Below are 23,018 nucleotides of genomic sequence, written 5' to 3' on the forward strand. Positions count from 1 at the left end.
AGCAAGGTAGACAGTACCACATGCTGATAAGAACATGTATGGAGCATTTGGAACACTCTTATACTGTTAGTAGGTGTATACTACACAGCTGTTTTGGAAAACTGGTGGAATTTGATGAGGCTTAATGTACACAAATATTATAACCACAAAGTCCCACTCTTCAGTATGTATGCAACAGAAAGGCATACATATATTCAAGAAAAGATATGTACAAGAGCATTCATAGCAACACTGTCGGTCTTAGCCAAAACTTAAAAACAACTCAAATGTCCATCAGCTCCAAATTAATTGTGAAATATTTATAACAATGAAAAACCACACAGCAAAGAGCAGGTGAGCTACAACTACATACAGCAATGTGGATGAATACACAGACCCTGTTGAGAGAAAGAGGCCAGATACCAAGTTTTCATCAAACTTACAGTTCAGAACCAGGGCAAAAGAAGCGATGGTGTTTGAACTCAGGGAAGTGGTTTCCTTGCTGGGTGGGGTGTGATTGGAGGGGGTTTTAGGTGTGCTGCCACCTTCAGTTCCTAGCTGAGCTGGTGGGCAGAGTGGAGAGTAAGTGTGGGGAGGTGCCTTCTTCTGATGGGCTTTGAGTAAGTAGTTTTCAGAAAAGATTTCCATTCTAAAGGATCCGACCTTACGGAGATAATGATGGACAAACTCTAAGTCAGGAGTCCCAAGGACAAAAAAAACATTTGCTAGAAAACAGCCGTTTTAGAAGAGCAGCAGGTAAACTAGGTTTGGAGTCAGAAGAACCAGCAGATAAGTTGAATATTCTGTAGTTTTAACTTTGATCTTCACAAATGAAGAATGACAAAAGCATTTGCCTTTATGCTATTTTATTTTTATTTCAATAATTTCATATCCCCTTTCAAAAAAATAAGTTGGCTATTTAAAAAATCGATGTGATTAGTAAATAGAAATTGGAAGAACAAAACAGGGCTGAAGTAAAAGGAGAGAACAGGTATGGTAACTACAGGGTAAACACAGTGGCTGGACTTGAGCATGCAACTTGGCTCTTACTTTTAGGACATCCAAAGCCAAAAGGGAACCAAATATAGTTTCATAGGGTGAGAGTTATTTTCCTTGTCACTAAAGCTTGGGGGCAGCTTTCTTATCTGAAGCATTAAAGAGGGAACGTTGAATGATGTAATGATGCACGTCTTCAGTGATGGGTGATGTGGCAAACATGTCAGTTGAACTTTAGGTTGTTTCTTATGGTGACTTTCAGTAAAGATGAACGAGAGTGTAATTATTCAATGAATGTAATGTTGAACCAATGCTTTACCTTGCTTCCATGCTACTCATTGTTTGGGGGCGACACATGGCATTGGGGGCTTTTTTGGCTGCTTTTCAGAGAGTGAATTTCTGATTGTTTCTGTCAACCAGGTGCCCGGGAAGAACCCAGCGTACAGCAGGGACAGCGGCGGTCGGCGGTCTTTCTGTCCTTTAAGTCCCCGATTCCATGTCTGCCCTTGCGCTGGGAGCAGCAGAGCAAACTTCTCCCAACTGTAGCCGGCATCCCTGCCAGTAAAGTTTCCAAATGGAGCACAGATGAGGTATATTTTATTTTCTTGGTCTGCCAGGGGCCAGACGTAGGAGTACTGGCTTAAGGAGAGGACAACATGAATACATGTGGGATTTAGTCTTTTTTTTTTCTGAAAGAGAAGAAATAATTCTGAGAGAAACAATGAAAGTATAGGTTAAATATTTTGAACCTGTAGCATTTAGATTCTGGCTTCTTTTTTTAAACTAGAATTTTTTTTTTTTTTTTTTGAGGTCCACGGGCCTCTCACTGTTGTGGCCTCTCCCGTTGCGGAGCACAGGCTCCGGACGCTCAGGCTCAGCAGCCATGGCTCACGGGCCCAGCCGCTCCGCGGCATGTGGGATCTTCCCAGACCGGGGCATGAACCCATGTCCCCTGCATCGGCAGGCAGACTCTCAACCACTGTGCCACCAGGGAAGCCCTAAACTGGAATTTTGATCTTATTTTTAACAGGTGTCAGAATTCATACAGAGCTTACCTGGATGTGAAGAACATGGAAAGGTATTTAAAGACGAAGTAAGTAATCCACTAAATTGCAGTATGTTACTTAAGGGGGGACAAAGCACTGGAAGGCAGTCAATGGTGAAATGTTCTAAATTGGCAGAGGAAGGAAGAGACGGGTTATGTTGAAACTGACAAAATGATATCGAGTTGTCTAACAAGCAGCATTAATCAGTTGTATAAAAATGTGTTTGTATAAAATTAGATGCAAAGGAAATTGTGCCATTTTATTGATGCCCCACAACAGTAGCACTAAGCTCATTATTTAACAAAACAAACACAAAACTTAAAAACATGCATTTATATAGTGTATAGCACAGAAAGAAACCAACGCAAGAAAGAAGCAACGTTTCATCTTTAATAAAGTAAAATTAGTTCCCATTATTTTATTTTCAAACATCATTTTAACACCAAAATTAACTTCATTTTATGCTGATAATTAATATTACCATTATTGCTAAAACAATCCCTTAGATCTTATACATTTCTCAGTGATGTTTATACTAACTGATATTCATTACGTTTATTACCGTCTGCTGTTGGAGGATGATTTTATTAGTTGTTTTCATCTGCCTGTCCAAAACTTCAATATAAGGGATGATTAATAATGATACCACCTCTAGTGAGCATTAGGACAAAAAGGAATTCTACTTCTAACTACACTAGAAGCAGGAGACTCTTTTCACTAGAGACCTTTAAAAATAAGCCACTTGCCTGTCATCTTCTCCAAGCAGAACAGTCAGTTATCACCCTGGTCTCAGAAGGTACAATGAGGACTAAGTCATCTCAGAAGGCTTTGTCCAGCATCTGCTGTCTGCAGCTATAAGATACCTTGTTTGCTCCTATGCTTAGCCTCCACTGTGCAAATAGCACACTTTCAGTTAAGAACACTGCAAGAGTGTCGGCACAGCCAAGAATTGAGCCACCGGTCGCCAGTGTCATTATACTATTAGATACCATTTATGCTTTATGTGGATGCCTGTTAAAATGCACAAGGATCTGATTGTCATCAGCCTTTTCCTGATTTATGGTCTTACTTTCAGAAATGTTCTGTCTTCTTTCTAGTTGAAGGTCAAATTAAAGAATTTGCAGTTATTCAGATTTTGAGTTTCTTAAGGCCCAGGTCCTAGGTGTCTTTGTGGGTTATTCTCGGTCGATTTTCAATCCCTGAGCAGAATTAGATTCCTGCAGGGAGCCATTGCTCTTTCTTTGAAAGAGCCATGTAGTAACATTACCTTTGAAAATGATGAAACAATTTTAAAAATAAATTTCTAGCACATCTATTTTATAAATTCTACTTTCGATTCTGTTGATATCTAGCCAATCCATATAGATTTGCTCTGTTATTTAGGTTAAGTAAGATTCAAATTCAAATGATATGTGATTTCTTTGAAGAACTTTTTTCTTCATATTATCTTTGGAGACACTCCCCAGGCACCTCATACCCTCAAAGGCAGAGCCTTCTTTTGAAGAATGAGGCAATGAATGGTCTCTGTCCACATGTATCATTCATATGTTCATTCCACTATTCATTCACCCTGTGAAATCTTGTTAAATTCCTACCATGTGTATGATACTCCATGTAATGCTCTAGTAAGAGGGTTAATTCAGAGATAATAGGACATGATCCTTGCTCTCACATGTCTCACCGGGTCAGAAGGTATGGGTTTTGAGTCCTAGATGAAAACGAGAAAACAAATCTAGCTGAAGTCTTGTAAGTCATCTCTAAAAGGCAAAGTGCAGGTGTGGGCTATTATTTGAAACCATCCTGGATGACTCCTTCTCTTACACACTCCGCATTTAATCTGTTGAAAGCCCTATTGGATGTATTTTAAAAGCATTTAAGGGTTCCAGCTCCCTCTCCCCCCTCCACCGCTACGTGTGGTCAGAGCCACCATCCTCTCCCACCTGGATTAAAGCAATAACCTAGCCGGGCTCCCCGCTTCTATTTCTGCTCCTCTGTAATCTTTTTTTTAAATAGTATTTTATTTATTTATTTGTTTTATTTTTGGCTTTGTTGGGTCTTCGTTGCTGCGTGCGGGCTTTCTCTGGTTGCGGCGAGTGGGGGCAACTCTTCGTTGCGGTGCGCGGGCTTCTCATTGCAGTGGCTTCTCTTGTTGTGGAGCATGGGCTCTAGGCATGTGGGCTTCAGTAGTTGTGACTCACAGGCTCTAGAGCGCAGACTCAGTAGTTGTGGCTCGCGGGCTCTAGAGCACAGGCTCAGTAGTTGTGGCACATGGTCTCAGTAGTTGTGGCTCGCGGGCTCTGGAGTGCAGGCTCAGTAGTTGTGGCGCACGGGCTTCGTTGCTCCGCAGCATGTGAGATCTTCCCAGACCAGGACTCGAACCCGTGTCACCTGCCTTAGCACTGTACCACCAGGGAAGTCCCTGCTCCTCTATAATTTATTTCCAGCATAGCTGGGCTGATTCTGCTACAAGATAAAGTCAAATCACGTCACTCCTCTGTTCAGGTCTTTCCGGTAGATAAATCAGAGTAAAAGCCAAGAGCCTCACAAGGGTGACAATCTGACACTCCATCACCTCTCTCACCGCCTGACCTCTTTGTCCACTCTGTCCCCTGCTTACACTGTTCCACACACAGACCTCCTTGCCATTCCTCAAATTATCCAGGTACACTCTGGCTCTCCCCTCTGCCTGGGATGCTCTTCCTCTAGGTGTTCACATAGCTTACTCCACTTCTCAATATCCTATCCTGACGATCCTCCTTCAATCTGCCACCTGCCACCACACATCCATCCTGGCTCCACTGTCCACTTATCTCCCCGACTCACAGTGTTTTCATACCACTAATCACCTTTTAGAATTAGTTACTAATGAATTTGCTTATTATGGTTTTTCTTATAGTCTGTCTCCTACTACTAAAATGTAAACTCTACCAGGAGTTTTTATTTGTTTGCTTAGTTTTGTTTTTATCTGTTTTAGTCTGAGCTATAGGCCAAGGCCCAAGAATAATATCTAGACACTAATGGGTATTTAATAAGTTTCTGTTGAATGAATAGACTCATACCTTTACACTCTGAGAAAGACATTCAAAGAGCATATGGCTGTGGTCTGCAGAGTTACAACATTGGAAAAGAACCATGAGTGCACAGTGGAAAGAGCAATGAAATGGAAGGCAAGAACCCCAAGTTCCAAATCCTCCTCCAGAGTTTTGGGCCTTTAGCAAGATAGTAATGTCTGGAGCTAGACCAGTTTATACACATTACAAAAGCATAAACCAAAAAACCAAAAGCATAAACCCAGCAATCCATTGCAGTAATTACTGTTTTCAGAAAGTACTTTCTTAAATTATTTACTTCTTTCCAGTTGAGGCTTATCCTTATGGCTACACATCAGAGTAGCCTGTATGTAATATACTGAAGTTTGGCTCTAGCCTCAAGATGATTTTTTTCTTCCCAGGGTAGCTTTAAAAATAATAATCTACCAAAACTTACCCTTCTCAGCCCATTCCTAGCTTTCAGACTCCAGCCTCGTTCTCTGAATGATTATTTTCACCAGTCATCTGTCACTTTAAATTCTTACTTAGTCCCAGAAGAAGACTCAGTAGGGCCCCAGGTTATAATAAACCATTCACTCTTTGTAGTCAGCTCCCTGGGAACCCGGTATGTTGACATTTTAGTTAATGTCTTAGACGACTTCTATCAGACCCTTCATTCTACCAAGGTCTGTCTGGGTTGAGTGAAGTGTTAGTAGATCTGCCTCTCTGCTTGGACTTTTTTATCAGAGACCTGTCACAGCACAAGCAAATGAGACCAAACAAATGTTTCCGAAAAACAATAGAACATTTCTCATAGCTGCCACTTAACTTGTGTTACATATAGAAATTAACATTGCAGTATCTTTACTTCTAGTTTATGACAGCAGGGTGTTTCCTTGCTGAAAATTAGCAAACTTTTTCCACATAATTGTTACTTAAAGTTGTATAAGATGACTCTTATTCTTACTGATTAAGCATATAAGCAATTTAGATTTACAGGTTTTTATTTTTAGAGGAAAGAGGAAAATTTCTAGAAACGGCAACTTAATTACATTAGGCTTTATTTAGTGAACTGCTGACAGAATTTAGAGTAGTATTCGTTTGCTAGGGCTGCTGTAACAAAATACCATAAACCAGTAGGTTGAACAGCAGAAATTTAATGTCTCCCAATTCTGGAGGCTAGAAATCTGAACACAAGAAATGATGGCGTTGGCAAGTAGCTTCCTTCAAGGTCTGTGAGGAAAGGAGCTGCTCCAGGCCTCTCTTCTTGGCTTGCAGATGGTGTTCTCTTGCTGTCTTCTCTCTATGTGTGTCTGTGTCACAATTTCCCCTTTTTATAAGAACACCAGTCATCTTGGATTAGGGACCCAGCCTACTCTAGTATGACCTCATCTTAACTAATTACACCTGCAGTGACCCTGTTTACAAATAAGGTCACATTCTAAGGTTATTGGAGGTTAGTACTCCAACATAGGAATTTGGGAGGACCACAGTTCAGCCCATAATAGTACACTGCTGTCAAGGTTTCTAATGTCCTCTGAGGCAGAGGGCAAAAGTATATTTTACTTTTTGTACAAAATGAGAAGACTGAAAGAGAAGTGAATTATTTTTTTTAAGATGGTGGACTGCCCAAGAGCTGAAAAGTATACAAGAAGAAGACTACTCCTTTGCTCTACCCACTGAACCAGACATCATCTTCACAGAGTTGTATCTTTGAACCTCATAGTATCCTATTCTGTAGAAATGTAGACTTTTAGTCTTAGAAGGGACCCAGAGAGAGGAAGGATGCTTCTTACCATTACCCAAATAGTAGAAGAACCGGCCTAGAGTGTACACCTCTTCCCACCAGGCTTACATTCCTTCAGCTATACTGGTGGTTGCCATTCCTGGTTGTTAGTAATTCTTTTTCTTCTGTATTTGAAAAATAACTGTGGCTACTCTAAAAATGAATGTTATCACTGATATTTTCTTCATGGTGGAAGGCATGTAGCTGATGTGTTTGCCTGAATTCCTTTGTTTATCCACAAGTATTTATGTACTTATTCTCATCTCTCATTTTAAAACCTGCCCTGATAAGAACTGGATTTGAGGCACCCTGGATTTTCCCAAATTATTCTGGACTCAGCGCCTACGTCAGAATAATCACAGAAAGATAGGAGCACCTTCCACTTTCCTATGAGCTGATTCTTCAGATGAATGAATTTGACTTTGTTCCCAGTCCACATTTGGGGGTGTTGTTGCAGATAAGAAAGGTCCACTTATGAGGAACTGTTGTTGGTACACATGAACTGCCCATCTGTGCCGTTTTAGTGTTACTGTGTAGAAGAGAGCTGATAACTGAACCTTGAATTATGTCCCATAACCCTACATCCGATTAACTCACAATCTTTTGTGTTTTTCCTCCCATTTTAGCAAATTGATGGAGAAGCATTTCTGCTTATGACCCAAACAGACATTGTGAAAATTATGAGCATTAAGTTGGGCCCTGCTCTCAAAATTTTCAATTCTATCCTGATGTTCAAAGCCGCAGAGAAGAACTCTCACAATGAACTTTGAAGATGGTGAATTTTGAACACCATCAGCTTTCTGCTTTAAAGCTCATGTTTTACTCAAAGCACAAAGACAGTTGTAACTCCTAAGTGAAAAGTCTCCAAAACTCTAAAGAGCAATGCTGTCAGATTATTTATATTCCTTAAGAGACAATATATATGAATTCTTACGAAAGTGCTTGAGCTTTTAACCAGATACTGTCTAACAACAGTACAACAGTCGTCTTTCGGTTCTGTTCACTGAGCTAAATTTATCTTTGTAAATCTTTTTGAGGCTGGGGGGTGGGAGGGAAGGGGGACTTCATTAATTATTTATGGAAAAAGCGGGGGTGGGGGTGGGGAGGGCAGAGTAAGAACTTTTGGCATTTTGTAAACATTGTTGAATTCTCTTTCATGTACACTGTTTCTTTTTCAATACTTTCAGGAACCTTTTTATATAATCAAACTTCAACTTAAACCAAATTTGTGAAAACCTGGCTAACTTTATCCAGTGGGACTGTTATCTGTATTGTTAATTCTGTGCCATATTTTGAATTGCAACATTATGCTAAATATAACTTTGCAAGTCATGATATTGCCTAACTGCTTGTCATAATTTGTTGGGGCTGAATAGTTATAAAAATTACCTTTCTTTAAATCAGTGTTTTTACTTTTGCACGCAATTAAGAAATGTTAAACAAATTACTTTTCACCAGCATCTTGACTTAATTACCAAAAACGTGTATATAAATAATGGAATTGAAAAATAAAATATATAAACATAAGTAAATTAGGTGATGTATTTGAATGACATCAGTCTCATACATCGTGGTGCCCTGTGTGTTTACAGGACTCCAGTGATATCAAAGGAATATGCAGTTATATTGGGGGGCTGTTTGTATGATCTTAAACTATTTATGAGATAATCTTGAGCTTCTAATTGTCATTGAAATAACTGTGGTGCTCTTCAGAGATGAAGGGCTCATTCTATTGATATAAACACTAACCTAGAAAGAGCTCTGTCTCAGACCTTGCAGTGTCCTCCAAACCCAAAGGTTTTCTTTAGGATTGGCTGAAGAGAGAGTGTATAGATTTTACCCAAGAGGCAAGATTTGAGGGAGCAATCCCAGTCAACACAAAGATTCTAAATGCTCACAGATGAGGGAGGCGACCTTCCCAGAGCAGTTATTCAAGGAGCTCTGTTTTGGAGAGACTCTTTTCTCCTCAATATAGAAGCATACAGATGCACTTTAAATGAAAGCCCTTGATGACCTATAAACTGATAGCTGGTAGTGTTTCTTTTGCAAGAATGCATTTCCAACGCAAAAGGTAAATTATTTTATCAGCCTATGTATGTAACTTTTAATTCCAGGATTGGATATTTATTTAAGAACTATTTTAAAAGTAGAAAGTAAGTTTGTAGCATGTTGTCTGAATTCTGGGGAAAGGTCCACCTCTTTCCTTAGTTGCTTTCATTTTTTCTCATGTAGGATTCCCTTGATATTCCCCCCTGCATTGGAAGTCTATGAGTGGTCCTTTGCTTTTGTCATAATTCAAGGTAAAACAGGACCCATGGCCCCCCCTTTATTTCTTTGCATAAATCTGCTTTAATAAAAGTTTTTTGTTGTTAGTTCTTTTCTCCTTTTTTGTTCAGAATTTGTACATTCAAATTGCACTTGTTATACCTGACATGAATGAAATAAAATCTTAATTGCAGATACTTTTTTATATATGTATGATTCTTAAGAAACCTTGTCAGATAGGAGGGGCGTATGAGAGCAGGAACAATATCAAACATATGGGCATTAGATACCTGTGTAATGAATGAGTCTGTAAGATTTGGAACTGTTTGTCAAACTATGTCCCAGATGATGTGAAGAGTGACAAAAAGGAAAAAAAATCAAAAATTTTGTGGTTATGTCAAGTAGGATTCACACACATTGAGGACTTTTCCTTTCTAGTTTAAAGCACGTATTATAACAGAGGAGCCTTTTAAATCTTACTGAAAACATCTACTCATTCTAAGAAGCATGTTGTTGTATGTTAGAGGCAAGGCATTAAGCATCCCTATTAGGGTGGAAGAGTCTACCACAAGAAGAGGAAACCTTTCACCATTCCATCCCTGGGATATAGTCTAAGTATAGTCTAAGTTTTAACAGAGGAAATAGGGAGCCGTGATGACAGGGAGGTCCCTGAAATGAGAGAAGCAGGCTTGGAGTAAGACAAAAGGGAGGGATGGGGAATGAGGAACTTGACAGAACCTTCCCATCTCTAAAGGCATTTTTAAAAATTACAAACACTCTACAAGCCAAAGGAGTCCGTCCTGTCTACCGGTTGAAATATTACCCCACGTTGCTATTTTGCAACTTCTAGATTCAGTGGACTCAGCTTCCAAAGAAAATAGGATTAGGTTGGTCAAGAAATATTGAATATTTGCCAAGTGGCATGGCCATGCTGTCCACTGGAGACAGATACACCACTGAAAGAGACAATAAAGCTTATGGGAGTCTGCCCTCATGGTCAGCGCATGTCTGTCATGTTCCGAGCCAAACTTCACTGCAGTTACCTTGCAGCTCACCCTGTCTCTTCGCCCCCAGCCCAAAAGAACAAAGAGAGGCTTTCTTTCAAGGCTAACCCTAAAAAAAAGATGATACAAATGAACTTATTTACAAAACAGAAGCAGACTCACAGACTTAGAAAACAAACTTATGGTTACCAAAGGAGAAAGGTGGGAGGAGGGGTAAATTGGGAGTTTGGGATTGACATATACACACTACCATATGTAAAATAGATAATCAACAAGGACCTACTGTATAGCACAGGGAACTCTACTCAATATTCTGTAATAACCTAAATGGGAAAAGAATTTGAAAAAGAATAGATGCATGTATATGTGTAACTGAATCACTTTGCGGTACACCTGAAACTAACACAACATTGTCAATCAACTGTACTCCAATATTAAAAAAAAAAAAAGGCCAGCCATAGAGACTGTGGACCTCCAAGGGAAAGGACTCTTTAAGCACTTGGTAAATTCATTTGGGAGAAGAGGAGTAAGATTTTGAAACTTAAAAAAACGGGAGGGGGAAGGGTAAGCTGGGACGAAGTAAGAGAGTGGCATGGACATATATCCACTAACAAATGTAAAATAGATAGCTAGTGGGAAGCAGCCACATAGCACAGGGAGATCAGCTCGGTGCTTTGTGACCACCTAGAGGGGTGGGATAGGGAGGGTGGGAGGGAGACGCAAGAGGGAGGAGATATGGGGATATATGTATATGTATAGCTGATTCACTTTGTTATAAAGCAGAAACTAACACACCATTGTAAAGCAATTATACTCCAATAAAGATGGTTAAAAAAAAAACACAAAAAACGAGTGGGGAGAGAATAATTGGAGGAAATAAAAGAAACTTTTTTTTGTAAGGAACTAAAGGCACATTGTAGTGAAAGGGAAGAAATGGAAACTGTAGAATTGGGACTAGTTATTCGAAAATGAAATGTACCAAATTGTTATTGCCTGTCCATTCTCATGTAAGTAGGGAATAGTCATCTCAGAGGTGGGCAGCTGATCTTTCATTTGCTTTTATCTCACTGACTTAAGCATTTTAATGAACAGTTAGAAAGATATTAGTATTTTGCAGTATTTCTAGAGACGTGCTATAAAAATATTTCTTCAGTAATTCATATGAGCCCTTTTCTTATTAAACTTAAAAAAATTTTTTATTTGATGAAGTAACCCAGGAAATGTCCATCGCATTGTGGTGCAATATTAGCACACTTAAATTCTTCAGTCTCTAAACCCACCAGTTCTGTCAAAACTAAGTAATGTTGAGATTGTGATGATGACAAGGGGCACCTTAAAACTAATGTGGGATGAATTACAACATGGGGCTTTGGGCTGGGTGAGGCACCAGGACTAGGGCTCCTGAGAAAGGCTGGAGAGCCAGTCTAGGAAGGGTCCTAACCTGGAAGCTAGAAGCTGGGGCCCAAGTGGTGCTGGGAGTGAAAAGCAAGATCCTTATTATAGATCAAAACAAGCCCAAGGGGCAACCAGGGCAGATGAGGTCAAGGCGAAGGAAAACCAGAAACCGTGTGGGGAGACAAGAACCAGGCGCATCACTGTATCTCAAGGGAGGGAAGCAGAGAAAGATGAAGACGGGTCACAGATGATCAAAACCTGTGCCAGCGAGATTGGCCAGAAGTGAGACCTCAGGAATGAAGCAGCCCGGGTTCTCAACAGGTGTGAATGAAGGACACCAAAACACCCCCCAGGGCAGGTCGGCTGAGGGAAAGAGGAACTGGGGAGTGTGAGCATCTTCTTAAAATGCTCAAAATGTTTCCAAGCAATGTTCAGACCAGAGGCAGAACCACAGGCCACAAATGTGCAGCTCCTGGACATTAAGTCTTTCAAAAGTGGGCATGTTGACTTAAGTGCAAGGTCATACCCTAATCTGAAGGACTTAAGAAAATGTGAAGCGTAGTGTCTTTTAAAAACTAATGCAACCTTGAAAGTGTTAACTTGGACTGGAATTGCTTAGAACTCAAACATCTCTTTAAGTAGTATTTTATTACAGAATTTCAATAAAGAATTAAAGTATCGAAGTGTAAAGATAGAAGGCATTGATATTCATTCAAATCCTAGAGACAATGATTTTCTAATACCTACCTCTACTAAATCAAAACAATTTTTAATAGTTTCAGCCATCCCAGAGATCAATTCTGATAAAATATTTGGCATGCTATTAAGTGACTGGGTGTTGAAATCCTACTTCCTTTTCCTTTTCTTTCACAGAAGGAAAATATGGACTGTGCGTATCAAAAATCAGTGTCTCTAGGAAGTTGAGGGTTTGGGACAGTCTTCTTGGACACTCGATCCCAAATACATGGAAGGCAGCTATGAGAGTGGCCAAGGCTGTAATACAGTCATCCACCTTTGTGAGTCTCTCTTTTTCTAAATACAAAGAAAATTCACAGACATCCATGTTGAAAGGGTTCTTAACTTCTAACACGGGTGTGGACACTTGCACCTGAAAAAAAAAGATTACAGTAGTCACCACACCATGATGTGTAAACTAGCTAAATAATACAAGATGCCTCAATCTAACCATGATATTACAATATATGAGCTTGTTGCAATTTAGCATATTTGTAAATATGACAAAACATAACTTCAAAATAGGCCACCATCCTGCTTCAAATAAATAATCATATAAAGATATGAAATCTCAAACCAGTGATCATTGAAATACTGCATACCTTCTCATTCACAATGACAAAAAGGCTGGGATCCTCCCCAAAAACATCTGGTAGGAGTAAACAGGTGGCTGTCATCTTCATATCTGTCAAAGCAAACAGGCTCACAGTCCAAGTAAAAATAAGCTCTTACCAATTGTTGTAAGTAAAGCCAGTATCAGAACATGTGAATTTTTTTTTGTTACCTTCTACAGAGAACAAACTAGCCTTCTTAGATCAGTGTTTCCCTACCATTTTTTAAACCAACATCCCCTTCTAATAAACATTCAGGATCTCCTGTTCTGCCCTCCAGATCACTGCCAGGAGAAGATAAGAGTTCTGTACTCTCTGTCCCTCAGCCAGGGTGATTTCATTGTACTTTACCTTGTGGCTTGTAAATTACCTTGTGTATGAAATTAACAGGTTACTAGTTTCCTAAATATAATTTTACAATATCAAGTGTACTTTTAAAATCTACACCTCAACTCCTCCTAGTTGAGAAATTCTTTTTTCTTTCCCACATGTTGTTTCACTGAATTCTACAAAGCATAGCTTTCCTAATTATCCTGAATTACACAGATAACTGAGACCAGATCACCCTATCCCTTAGGTTTACTAACGTTTCAACATGTCTTCATCTGTATGCTGTTTCATTTTTTCTTGCAATGCAATATTGATTGGATTGTCCACCAAAGAAAAAGAAGCCAGTATATTTTCTGAATAGGATTCCAAAATGTGCCTTGTTTTCTTATAAATATCTGTTCTTGTAAGAAGTTGGAATTCTCTGAACAGCTGAAAAAAGAAAAAGGTCACAAGAAAAGCTAATGTATAGAATATAAGGAAGTAAATTACTCTTTAGAATTACATTAAGCTCTGAATGTTAGTTTATATACTAGATATTTGATTAGCTTTAGTGGAGAAGTATAAACACTTAGGACGGAGGAGGAGAAAAGAATGAAAGCCTGAAGTGAACTGTCAGATTTCACGAAGCAAACCTTGAAAAAATCCCTGACCATGGTATCCTAAGGGGAAAAGAGCTTTAGAAACTCTGTAAGATCAGACAGAAATAAAGGGTGAAAACCAAAATGAGTCTAGGAGCTTTGACTACAAGGTGAAAGCAAAAACAGTTTACCTGTATGGAAACCCCTTTACTCAAAACCACCTTTCCTTGCCACTGCCTAAGTTCTTCCCTTTGGAGAAGTCCACCACCACTGTCCCCCTCCCAACTTTTCTGACAGTGGCATTATAAGACTGTTCATCACCCACACTAGTAGAAATTATGTAATTATCACTTTCCTTAAAACACTATAAGGAACAGTTATATACTACCCACTGGGTCTCATCATTTCTTGAGTACTTTGGTGGATCATAAATTGCCCAAAGATTAGGTCCAAAAGTTAAGTTATTGGAAAATTGGAATTCACATTCTCATAAAGACATAGCAGCTCTGCTATCAGGCAACACAGTGGATGACTAATTTAGATTAATACCCTACAAAGAACCTCTCTCAGCAGGGAGATGTGAAGTGAAGCATGAGGAAGGTAAATATTGTCCACTTTCTTGGGCACACAGGTTAGGAATTTTTTTAACCTTTTTTAAAAAAAATTAATTTCAAGTCGAACTTAAAGTTGCAGAAAGAGTAAACAGAGCTCGCAACTTCCCCCAAGGCTAACATTTCTGATCCATTTGAAAGTAAGCTGTAGATATGATGCCCTCTTACCCCTTAATTCTTCATTGCGTATTATTATTCCTTGTACTTAGCTAGAAGTACAAGGATGCTCGCCTATATAACTACAGCATAACCATCAAAATCAGGAAAATCTTATCCATTCAAACTTGCCAGTTGTTGCAGTCATGCTCTTTATAAATCCAGAACCTAATCCAGGAACACGTGAGATTTAGATACCATGTTTCTTTAGTCTCCTTCAATCTGAAGCAGCATCTTGGTTTTCTTAAATTCCCTGACATTTTTGAAAAGTAGAGGCCAATTACTTAGCAGAACACCCTTCATTCTAGGTTTGAATGATGTTTCTTCATGATTTATGAATTATGGCAAGAATGCAGGCACTTCTCCATCAGAGGTGGTAACTGGCACCATTATTGAAGATACTAACTTATCACTCAGTGAAGATGGAATCTGACAGGTTAATTAATATATACGTTATTAATTAACATATAGTTGTAAGTGTTTTAAGGGGTTTTCCCTTGAGTTGATGTAAATATATTGTTTTTCCGGTCTTTCAGCCATAAGATTTCACATCCACCAATGATTCTTGCCTGAATCAAGTATTACTATTGAATATGATAGTTGCCAAATGGTGATTTTCTAATTCCATAATTCTTTCTAAATTTATTGGCTTTCTACTCTATGGTGTAGCTTTCTCTTCTCCTACATTAATTTATTCATCTATTTGTATCACTACAGAATAATAAATTCCTTTTTACTCAAATGATCATAACTCTAATCCTTTTTTGTGTGTGTGTGTGTGTGGTACGCAGGCCTCTCACTGTTGTGGCCTCTCCCGTTGCGGAGCACAGGCTCCGGATGCGCAGGCTCAGCGGCCATGGCTCATGGGCCCAGCCGCTCCGCAGCATGTGGGATCTTCCCGGACCGGGGCACTAACCCAGCAGGCGGACTCTCAACCACTGCGCCATCAGGGAAGCCCTCTAATCCTTTTATTATTTATATTAATGCTCAGATTGTCCAGATTCATCCAGTAGGAGTTGACCCCTGAATCCTCTTGACATAGCCTCTTGGTCTGTGAACACTTCCTTAGTTTCTGGCACTACACAATACTTCAGGCTCATCTCGTATTTTTTCTTCCTCAGCCTTGGAGTCAGCTATTTCTGCAAAAGCCCCGGGTTCCTTTTAATGGAGAATGATATTTAAAAACTAAGATTTCAGCCCTTGATGTGCTCATTGCTTCACTGGTGTTCTAGGGTTTCTTACAGAACAAAGCTAGGAAATACATATTTGTATATACATGCACACATACAGACACACATCTATCTGTTTAAATATCTATATATAAGTATTGAAAACCATGAGTTCACACTGATACCTTCAATTCCAACCCAACAACACAGGCCTTATTCCAACCTCCCTGCTTCCCATACATCCTCTCTCAACAGGGAAAACCTGGCTCCCATTATCCTGGATGTATTGATATTTACTTATTTGCCCAAATCTTCCCCAAATGTCATGTAGCCAAACCCCCAGCTATGAATGGTCAGCCACAGAATGGCCAACCCAATATTTACTTATTTGCTCAAATCTTCCCCAAACCTCATGTAGCCAAACCCCCAGTCGTGAATGGTCAGTCACAAAAGAGCCCCTCTCTCTACAACCCCAGGTTTTGTCCCAGTGGTTATTAACCTTAATCTTTTTTCCTTTTCTATTCATATTGGATCACTTCTATCTTCAAGTTCACAGACTCTTAGTTTGCATTTCCCAATAAGCATTTCCCTATCCGATGATGTTTTCATTTCAGATAAATGTTCTTTTCAGTCCTGAATTTCAATTTGGTTCTTTTAAAATATATATTCCATTCTCTGCTAAGATGCCCCACGGTGATGCTGCATGGAATTCACTGGTTTTACCGTGTTCCCACCATCCTGAAGCAGCTGGCTTGATAGAACGGTGAAATGGCCTTTTGAAGACTTCGTTACAGCCAGTTAGGTAGCAGTTCCTTGTAGGGCTGGGGTAAGGTTCTCCAGGAGCTGTATATGCGCTGAGTCAGAGCCCAATATATGGTGCTGTTTCTCTCGTAGCCGAAATTCACAAGTCCAGGAATCCAGGGATGGAAAATGGAGTGTCACCACTCACTATTACCCCTAGTGACCACTAGTAGGAAGTCTGGATTAAACTGAGGGTGTTAAATTTTGTTCTGGCAGGCAATTAAATTTCTGGTTGATCCTTCTGGTTCTGTCAGACTTAATCTTATTGTTTGTTTGAATGAGTTTATTTCAGTTTATTTTGGTTTTTGTCCTTAGTTCTAGGCAATGGCCCCAACTCCAATCTTGGACATAAAGTGTGGACTTTCTGGAGTCTCAGATGGATGCCCAAGATGTTCAGCAAGGTCTTCCCACTCTGACTGGGCCACAATTCTTATTTTTCAACACCGTGTCACCTCTGCTTTCAGGTTGCCATCCTGTGGCAGCCTCTCTTCGCAGCTTTGTGGGGTCTTGTCCTGTGCGGTCCAGCTCTCAGCCAAAGACCTCTGGGGGATCCCTGCATGGACTTCTGCCCTCCATCTTTCCTCTAGTACCTTCTCTCGCAAATACCAGCTACTTCATCATTCCCAAACTCCCACCTCTAACTGTTCAACTCTGTGAGACCACCATTCTGCTTGGCTTTCCCCTTTTTGTGCCATGATCTAGAAAGTAACCCCAAGGAAGAAAACTGAGGCCCATCCTGTATGTTCCCCTTTAATCAAGATCAGAGTCCTACAGAGAACAAACTAGTGGTTGCCAGAGGGAAGGGGATGGGGAATGGGTGAAATACATGAAGGGGACCAAGAGGTAAAAAATTACTAGTTATGAAATAAATAAGTCACAGGGATGTAAGATACAACACAGGAAATATAGTCAATATAATTGTAATAACTTTCTATAATGCATAATCTATAAAAATATCGAAACACTATGTTGTACACCTGAAACTAACATAATGTTGTAAGTCAACTATAATTCAATTAATTTATTTAAAATAATCAATTTCATAAAACAAACAAAAAAAAGAGCAGAGTCCTGCGATGCCTACTCTCCAATGCCTGGAAGCAGTTGCCTCAAATATCCCATAAAACTGGGATATTTTTCCCAGTTTTATCCATGTTAATGATGGGAAGGTAGGTCCAGGACCAGTTTCTCCATCATGGCCAAAAACAAAACTCAGATTCTTTTGTTTTCCCTTGAAACTTTATATTAGCTGGTGATTCTTAGGCACTTCACTCAAGTTTTAAACAATGATTGTTGAAATAGTTTCTCAGTAAGGTGAAAACTATAGCATTTCAAAGGATTTACTGGAAATTTGAGGAATTATTTAAATTTGTGTTTGGTATTTTCCCCTCCTCAACTTTTCTTACTTGTCTTGTGCCACATCCACTAGGTCCCAGTAACAAATTCCTAGTTGATAATATTCTACTCTCATGAAGTACATTTTAAAAGTTTAAATTTTTAAATTTTCTGTTGAGAGAAAGTTTTTTGAGAGGAGGACGTTGATGAGTACAGGTGGTAATTGAGGGTCCTGGGACCAGCTTCCCACACTGGCTGCTTCTCTTCAACCAACCTGCGTCCACAAGCTCACTAAGTGCCAAGAGCTTCCACATTGGTAGTAGAAACAAACAGGTGATGGGGGAGGTCTGAAACAGAGGCAGTTGTCCTACTATAGGGATTGTTTGTTAACCGGGTATTTGTAAGCAAGGTCAAACCTGCTTTTATTTTCAGAAGCGCCACAAGGATTTTATGAATTGTTAATCCCAGCTAGCTACCCAAGGCTGAGTTAGGGACGTACTTCCTGAAGAAGGCTAAATGTTTAAACCTTTTGTTTACAACAATAAATAGGGCAACTTTATTCAATAAGTACAGCCATTACCAAAACCATACCCCAATCCACATTTTGAATATAAAGGATGAAATACCTGAGGGAATAGGAAGAAAAGGCTTACAGATGCCACAATGGGAGACTAAAACAAAGCAGGAGAGATACAGCCTTAGGTCTGAAATGTCTCTACTCTTCATTAGAGCTATAATGAACCCCAGATTTACTATCAACTATAGTTCTTTGAAAGGCCACTGAACCATAGCTCATCTGTTTTAATCACTAAAACTTTGTAGGCTGCAGTCCAGTGAAAACCCCAAAGGTTGCAACATCAGTGACCAGAGCAGCCTTACCAACCACTGTTGTAAGTGGGGAATGGGGGAAATACAGGAAGGGGACCAAGAGTCCCCTTGGTTTGTGTCCCCCACCAAATGTTTGTGTCCCCCACTAAATTCATATGTTGAAACCTAGCAGTGTGATGGTATTAGGAGATGAGGTCTTTGGGAGGTGCTTAGGTCATGAGGGCAGAGGCCTCATAAATGGGGTTAGTGCCCTTATACAAAAGCCCCCAGAGAGCTATCTTGCCCTTCAGCCATATGAAGTTACAGCTAAGAAGCAACATCCATGAACCAGAAAGTGGACTCTCACCAGACACTAAATCTGAAGGTACCTTGGTCTTGAACTTCCCCGACTCCAGAACTGGGAGAAATACATTTCAATTGTTTATAAGCTACTCAGTCGATGGTATTTTTGTTTATAGTAGCTAGATTGGACTAAGCCACCAACCATCTACTAACTCATCCAGCATTCAAAAAAATCAATACTTCATTTGTATTTTACACACAGTACTCTGCTAGGTACTTTGGGAACTACTACAATGTTCAGAACATCCTCCTTACATTTAAAGAGTTTATAGGCTATCAGTTTAACAGTTTTTTGCTTTAAAAGTATATTTTGTACGTGTGTCAATCTGGCATACTCTTCTAACAGCTAGAGGCTATACCATATATTACTGTTCCTAGCAACCCAAAGATTAAGGAGAAAGCAAGCAATAAATAAGGTAGGGTTGCTGAGAAAAAATTAAATAAAATAATCCATGTAAAGCACTGAGAACATAGCTGCTATGTAGCAAACACTCAGATGTTTGGCATAGACATTATTATTAAAATAAAACATGTAGGCAAATTCTTATTTCAGTTTCTTTTGGAAGAAGAAAAGCATGTAAAACTTTTCATTTCCAGTTTGGTTGATTGCACCTACAGAATTCCTCCATGAAATGTATTCTCAGATAAAAACATTGAAGAGTCTTTCATTATATACTACAGCCAAAATTCCACTAAAATTGTAATAGGACCCTTTAATGGCCACCTTAAATAAACTAAATGGCAGGGTGTCTGATTTACCCATAAACTTCATATATTTTAAGACCACTTTATGAAATGATTTGGGATCATAAAGGAAATAGATTTTGAGTAATGTTGCATGCTAACAGTTATCTCATAAACTATCTTGATTGTCTAAATGCACGCAAAGGGAAAATGTTTCCCACTGTCAAAATACCCCAAAGTAGTGGTGCCCCTGCCTCCACAATATGTCCAGTGATGGAGAACTCTTCCAAGCTGAAGGCAGCCAGTGTGTGTTATCACAATATGATTCCAGAAATTTTTACCAAATGGTCCTAGTTGTACCCCTTGGGCCTCGCACATTCTCCTGAGATTCATAACCACCATCTTGCTGCATGGTCTTGTTACCACTCCAAGAGGAAAGAGACAAAAATCAATTTGGACATTATAATCAGACTATTATAAGCAAATAAAAATACCTGATAGGGGCACTTCAGGAAAGGAAACATTTTAAGAATGTCCTTGAGAGGTGTTCTGCTGCTGATCAACTTTCTTCTTATTTCCAAAGTCTGGCTCATCCTCTTATCAATTTCACTCCAGTCTTTTTCTGTTTTCACATATTCTTGCTGGAACCAGTTAATATGTTCATCTACCTCATAATCTAAACAAACAGCTTCCTCCTGCAAAATATTTTCAAAATATTAATATGTTCCATGTTTCAAGTGGCAGTTTAATGCTTCATGAAAACCTGAATTATGGGCTGTTATGGCGCACTCAATGATTCACTCATGTGGTGAGCACTACTATGTAGCATTATGCTTGGCTTTGAACGTGGTTAACAAATGTCTTTGACGCTGTGAACAAATCAAACAGTTAATAACTGACTCTGGAATTATAATCTGTTCTCTTTTTAAAAAAAAGTATTTATTTATTCATTTATTTAATTTTTGGCTGCATTGGGTCTTTGCTGCTGCACGCGGGTTTTCTCTAGTTGCTGAGAGCAGGGGCTACTCTTTGTTGCGATGGGCGGGCTTCTTATTGTGGTGGCTTCTCTTGTTGCGAAGCAATGGCTTCTAGGTGCACGGGCTTCAGTAGTTGTGGCACATGGGCTTCAGTAGTTGTGGCTCGCAGGCTCAGTAGTTGTGGTGCACAGGCTTAGTTGCTCCGCGGCATGTGGGATCTTCCCAGACCAGGGCTCGAACCCCTGTCCCCTGCATTGGCAGGTGGATTCTTAACCACTGCACCACCAGGGAAGTCCCATAATCTGTTCTCTTGATAGATCTAAGAGTTATTTCATTTCCTACATACCTTTTTACGTGGAAACCTAGATTATCCAGAATGTTCACACTGAATAGAAATGTCATTTATTCCTATGCATTTGAATTTTAGAAGACAAAATATTAAGAAGAGATAAAAGGTTTTAAATTAAGTTTTTGTTATTGTTTGTATTTTTCCTTCTTAAATGCTTTTTTAGGGCTGCAGTACCATGCCATATAACCCAAATTCAAAATAATAATAGTGGGTATTTTGTGATGCTGAATCATGAAGCTGTCAATTATATTCGCTATGCATTTGGGTACATTGGATGGGGTGGGGTGGCTATAAGTACCTCACATATTCTCATTAAAAATCTAAGGTAGGGACTCCCCTGGTGGCGCAGTGGTTAAGAATCCACCTGCCAAAGTAGGGGACATGGGTTTGGGCCCTGGTCCGGGAAGATCCCACATGCCACAGAGCTACTAAGCCTGTGCACCACAGCTACTGAGCCTGTGCTCTAGAGCCCATGAGCTGCAACTACTGAAGCCCGTGCACCTAGAGCCCGTGCTCCGCAACAAGAGAAGCCACTGCAATGAGAAGCCCGCGCACCTCAATGGAGAGTAGCCCCAGCTCGCCACAGCTAGAGAAAGCCCGCGTGCAGCAAGACCCAACGCAGCCAAAAATGAATAAATAAATTTATTTTAAAAAATCTAAGGTAATCAACAGGCTTTGAGGAGACAAGAAAAAAATCTTTCTAGAAAAGTTAGTTGAGCGGACACTTGGCTGAACTACACTTGAATCAACAAGTTGACAAACTGTCTAGCTGACCAGAATGTGAGCAGATGTTACCTGTAAAAGATGGAAAAATAGTAAAAAGCCTATAAGGCTCCTATATCAAGACTTTACAAGCATTTTAGGAAAGCGTCAGGTAGATCCACTATCTGTGAACATAGGATGATTAGCAAGACATAGACCAAGTGAACAAATTCCTAGAAAAATATAACATACAAACAGACTAAAAAGAAATTCTTAGAACCTTATATAAATTTAATTAGAAGACGAAAGTCTTTCCACAAAGAAAATACCAAAACCTGAAGTTTTCACAGACAAATTCTACTAAACTTTCAAAACAGAGGGCATACCAAATTTATGCAAATTTTTTCAAGGAGTCAAAAAAAAAAAAGAAAAAAAAAAGAAATTCTATGAAGAATTCCAACCCATACTATGACGCCTCTATGTCTATGACATTGATTCCCAAACCTGAAAGAATTGTATGAGAGAGGATAATTACAGGTCAATCTCATTCATGAACAAAGTTGCAAATATTAGGAACAAGGAACAACTAACTTGGATCTATCCCAGAAATGCAATAAGGGTTTGACATTAGTAACTGGACATGCTCCCTGCTAACTATGGTGTTCCCCAGAGAGTGTCATTTAACCCTCTGATTCCTCCAAGGGGGTATTTATCTGAGTTATCCGGTCTAAAAGCCAATAGCCACATATGGCTATGCAGCACTTGAACTGTGGCTAGACGAAATTAAGATGTGTGCTGGAAACACTGAATTTCAAAGACTTAGTATGCAAAAAAAGAATGTAAAACATCTCATTAACAATTTTTCATAATGATTACATGTTGAAATGATAATATTGGGTTAAGTAAACTATACTCTTAATGTTATAATTCCGCCTGCTTCTTTTTACGTTTTTTAATGTGGCTACTAGGAAATCTTAAATTATATCTGTGGTGTGTATTATATTTCTATTGAACAGTGCTGTGTTAGATGCTAGAGTTTTCTTCATACCAAATCCAGTCATCCCTGTTTCCACTTCTATTGTCATCAAATTGACTTTGGAAACGATGTTTCCCTGTGTAACTTGAACAGTCTCTTTCCTTAACATTCAGTCACGTGTCTTAGTCAATCCGCAGGGAAACTGCTTTGACTTTGCCCCGTGTTTCCAAGTGCACAGCTGACTTGTAAAACTTCACAGTATTAGCAAATGTGCCACCTGCTGATGGCAGTAATTGCATTATATCCAGAATGCAATTAACTGTCAACATTTTTC

The 23,018-nt window shown here is 39.4% G+C and overlaps 2 protein-coding genes across 3 annotated transcripts in view; one reads left to right on the forward strand and one right to left on the reverse strand.

Annotated features, from left to right (window-relative positions):
- The window catches only part of L3MBTL3 (L3MBTL histone methyl-lysine binding protein 3), a gene marked incomplete at its 3' end in the record, with an annotated part of 106,989 nt that extends 99,383 nt beyond the window's left edge, over positions 1-7,606 (forward strand). The window contains exons 19-21 of the mRNA XM_079716627.1: positions 1,396-1,565; positions 2,006-2,068; positions 7,463-7,606. Coding sequence (XP_079572753.1) covers positions 1,396-1,565; positions 2,006-2,068; positions 7,463-7,606 — 377 coding nt within the window. The remainder of the gene's footprint in view (positions 1-1,395; positions 1,566-2,005; positions 2,069-7,462) is intronic.
- A 4,717-nt stretch (positions 7,607-12,323) lies between these two features.
- SAMD3 (sterile alpha motif domain containing 3) overlaps positions 12,324-23,018 on the reverse strand; it is a gene marked incomplete at its 3' end in the record, with an annotated part of 41,605 nt that continues 30,910 nt past the window's right edge. For both annotated transcript variants that reach the window (XM_079716790.1, XM_079716791.1), the window contains exons 7-10: positions 20,175-20,375; positions 13,434-13,605; positions 12,838-12,920; positions 12,324-12,608 (exon numbers count right to left, since the gene is read on the reverse strand). In XM_079716790.1, the coding sequence (XP_079572916.1) occupies positions 12,324-12,608; positions 12,838-12,920; positions 13,434-13,605; positions 20,175-20,375 (741 nt within the window). The remainder of the gene's footprint in view (positions 12,609-12,837; positions 12,921-13,433; positions 13,606-20,174; positions 20,376-23,018) is intronic.

Source organism: Hyperoodon ampullatus (genome assembly GCF_949752795.1).
Source record: "Hyperoodon ampullatus genome assembly, chromosome: 12".
NCBI classification, from domain to species: Eukaryota; Metazoa; Chordata; class Mammalia; order Artiodactyla; family Ziphiidae; genus Hyperoodon; species Hyperoodon ampullatus.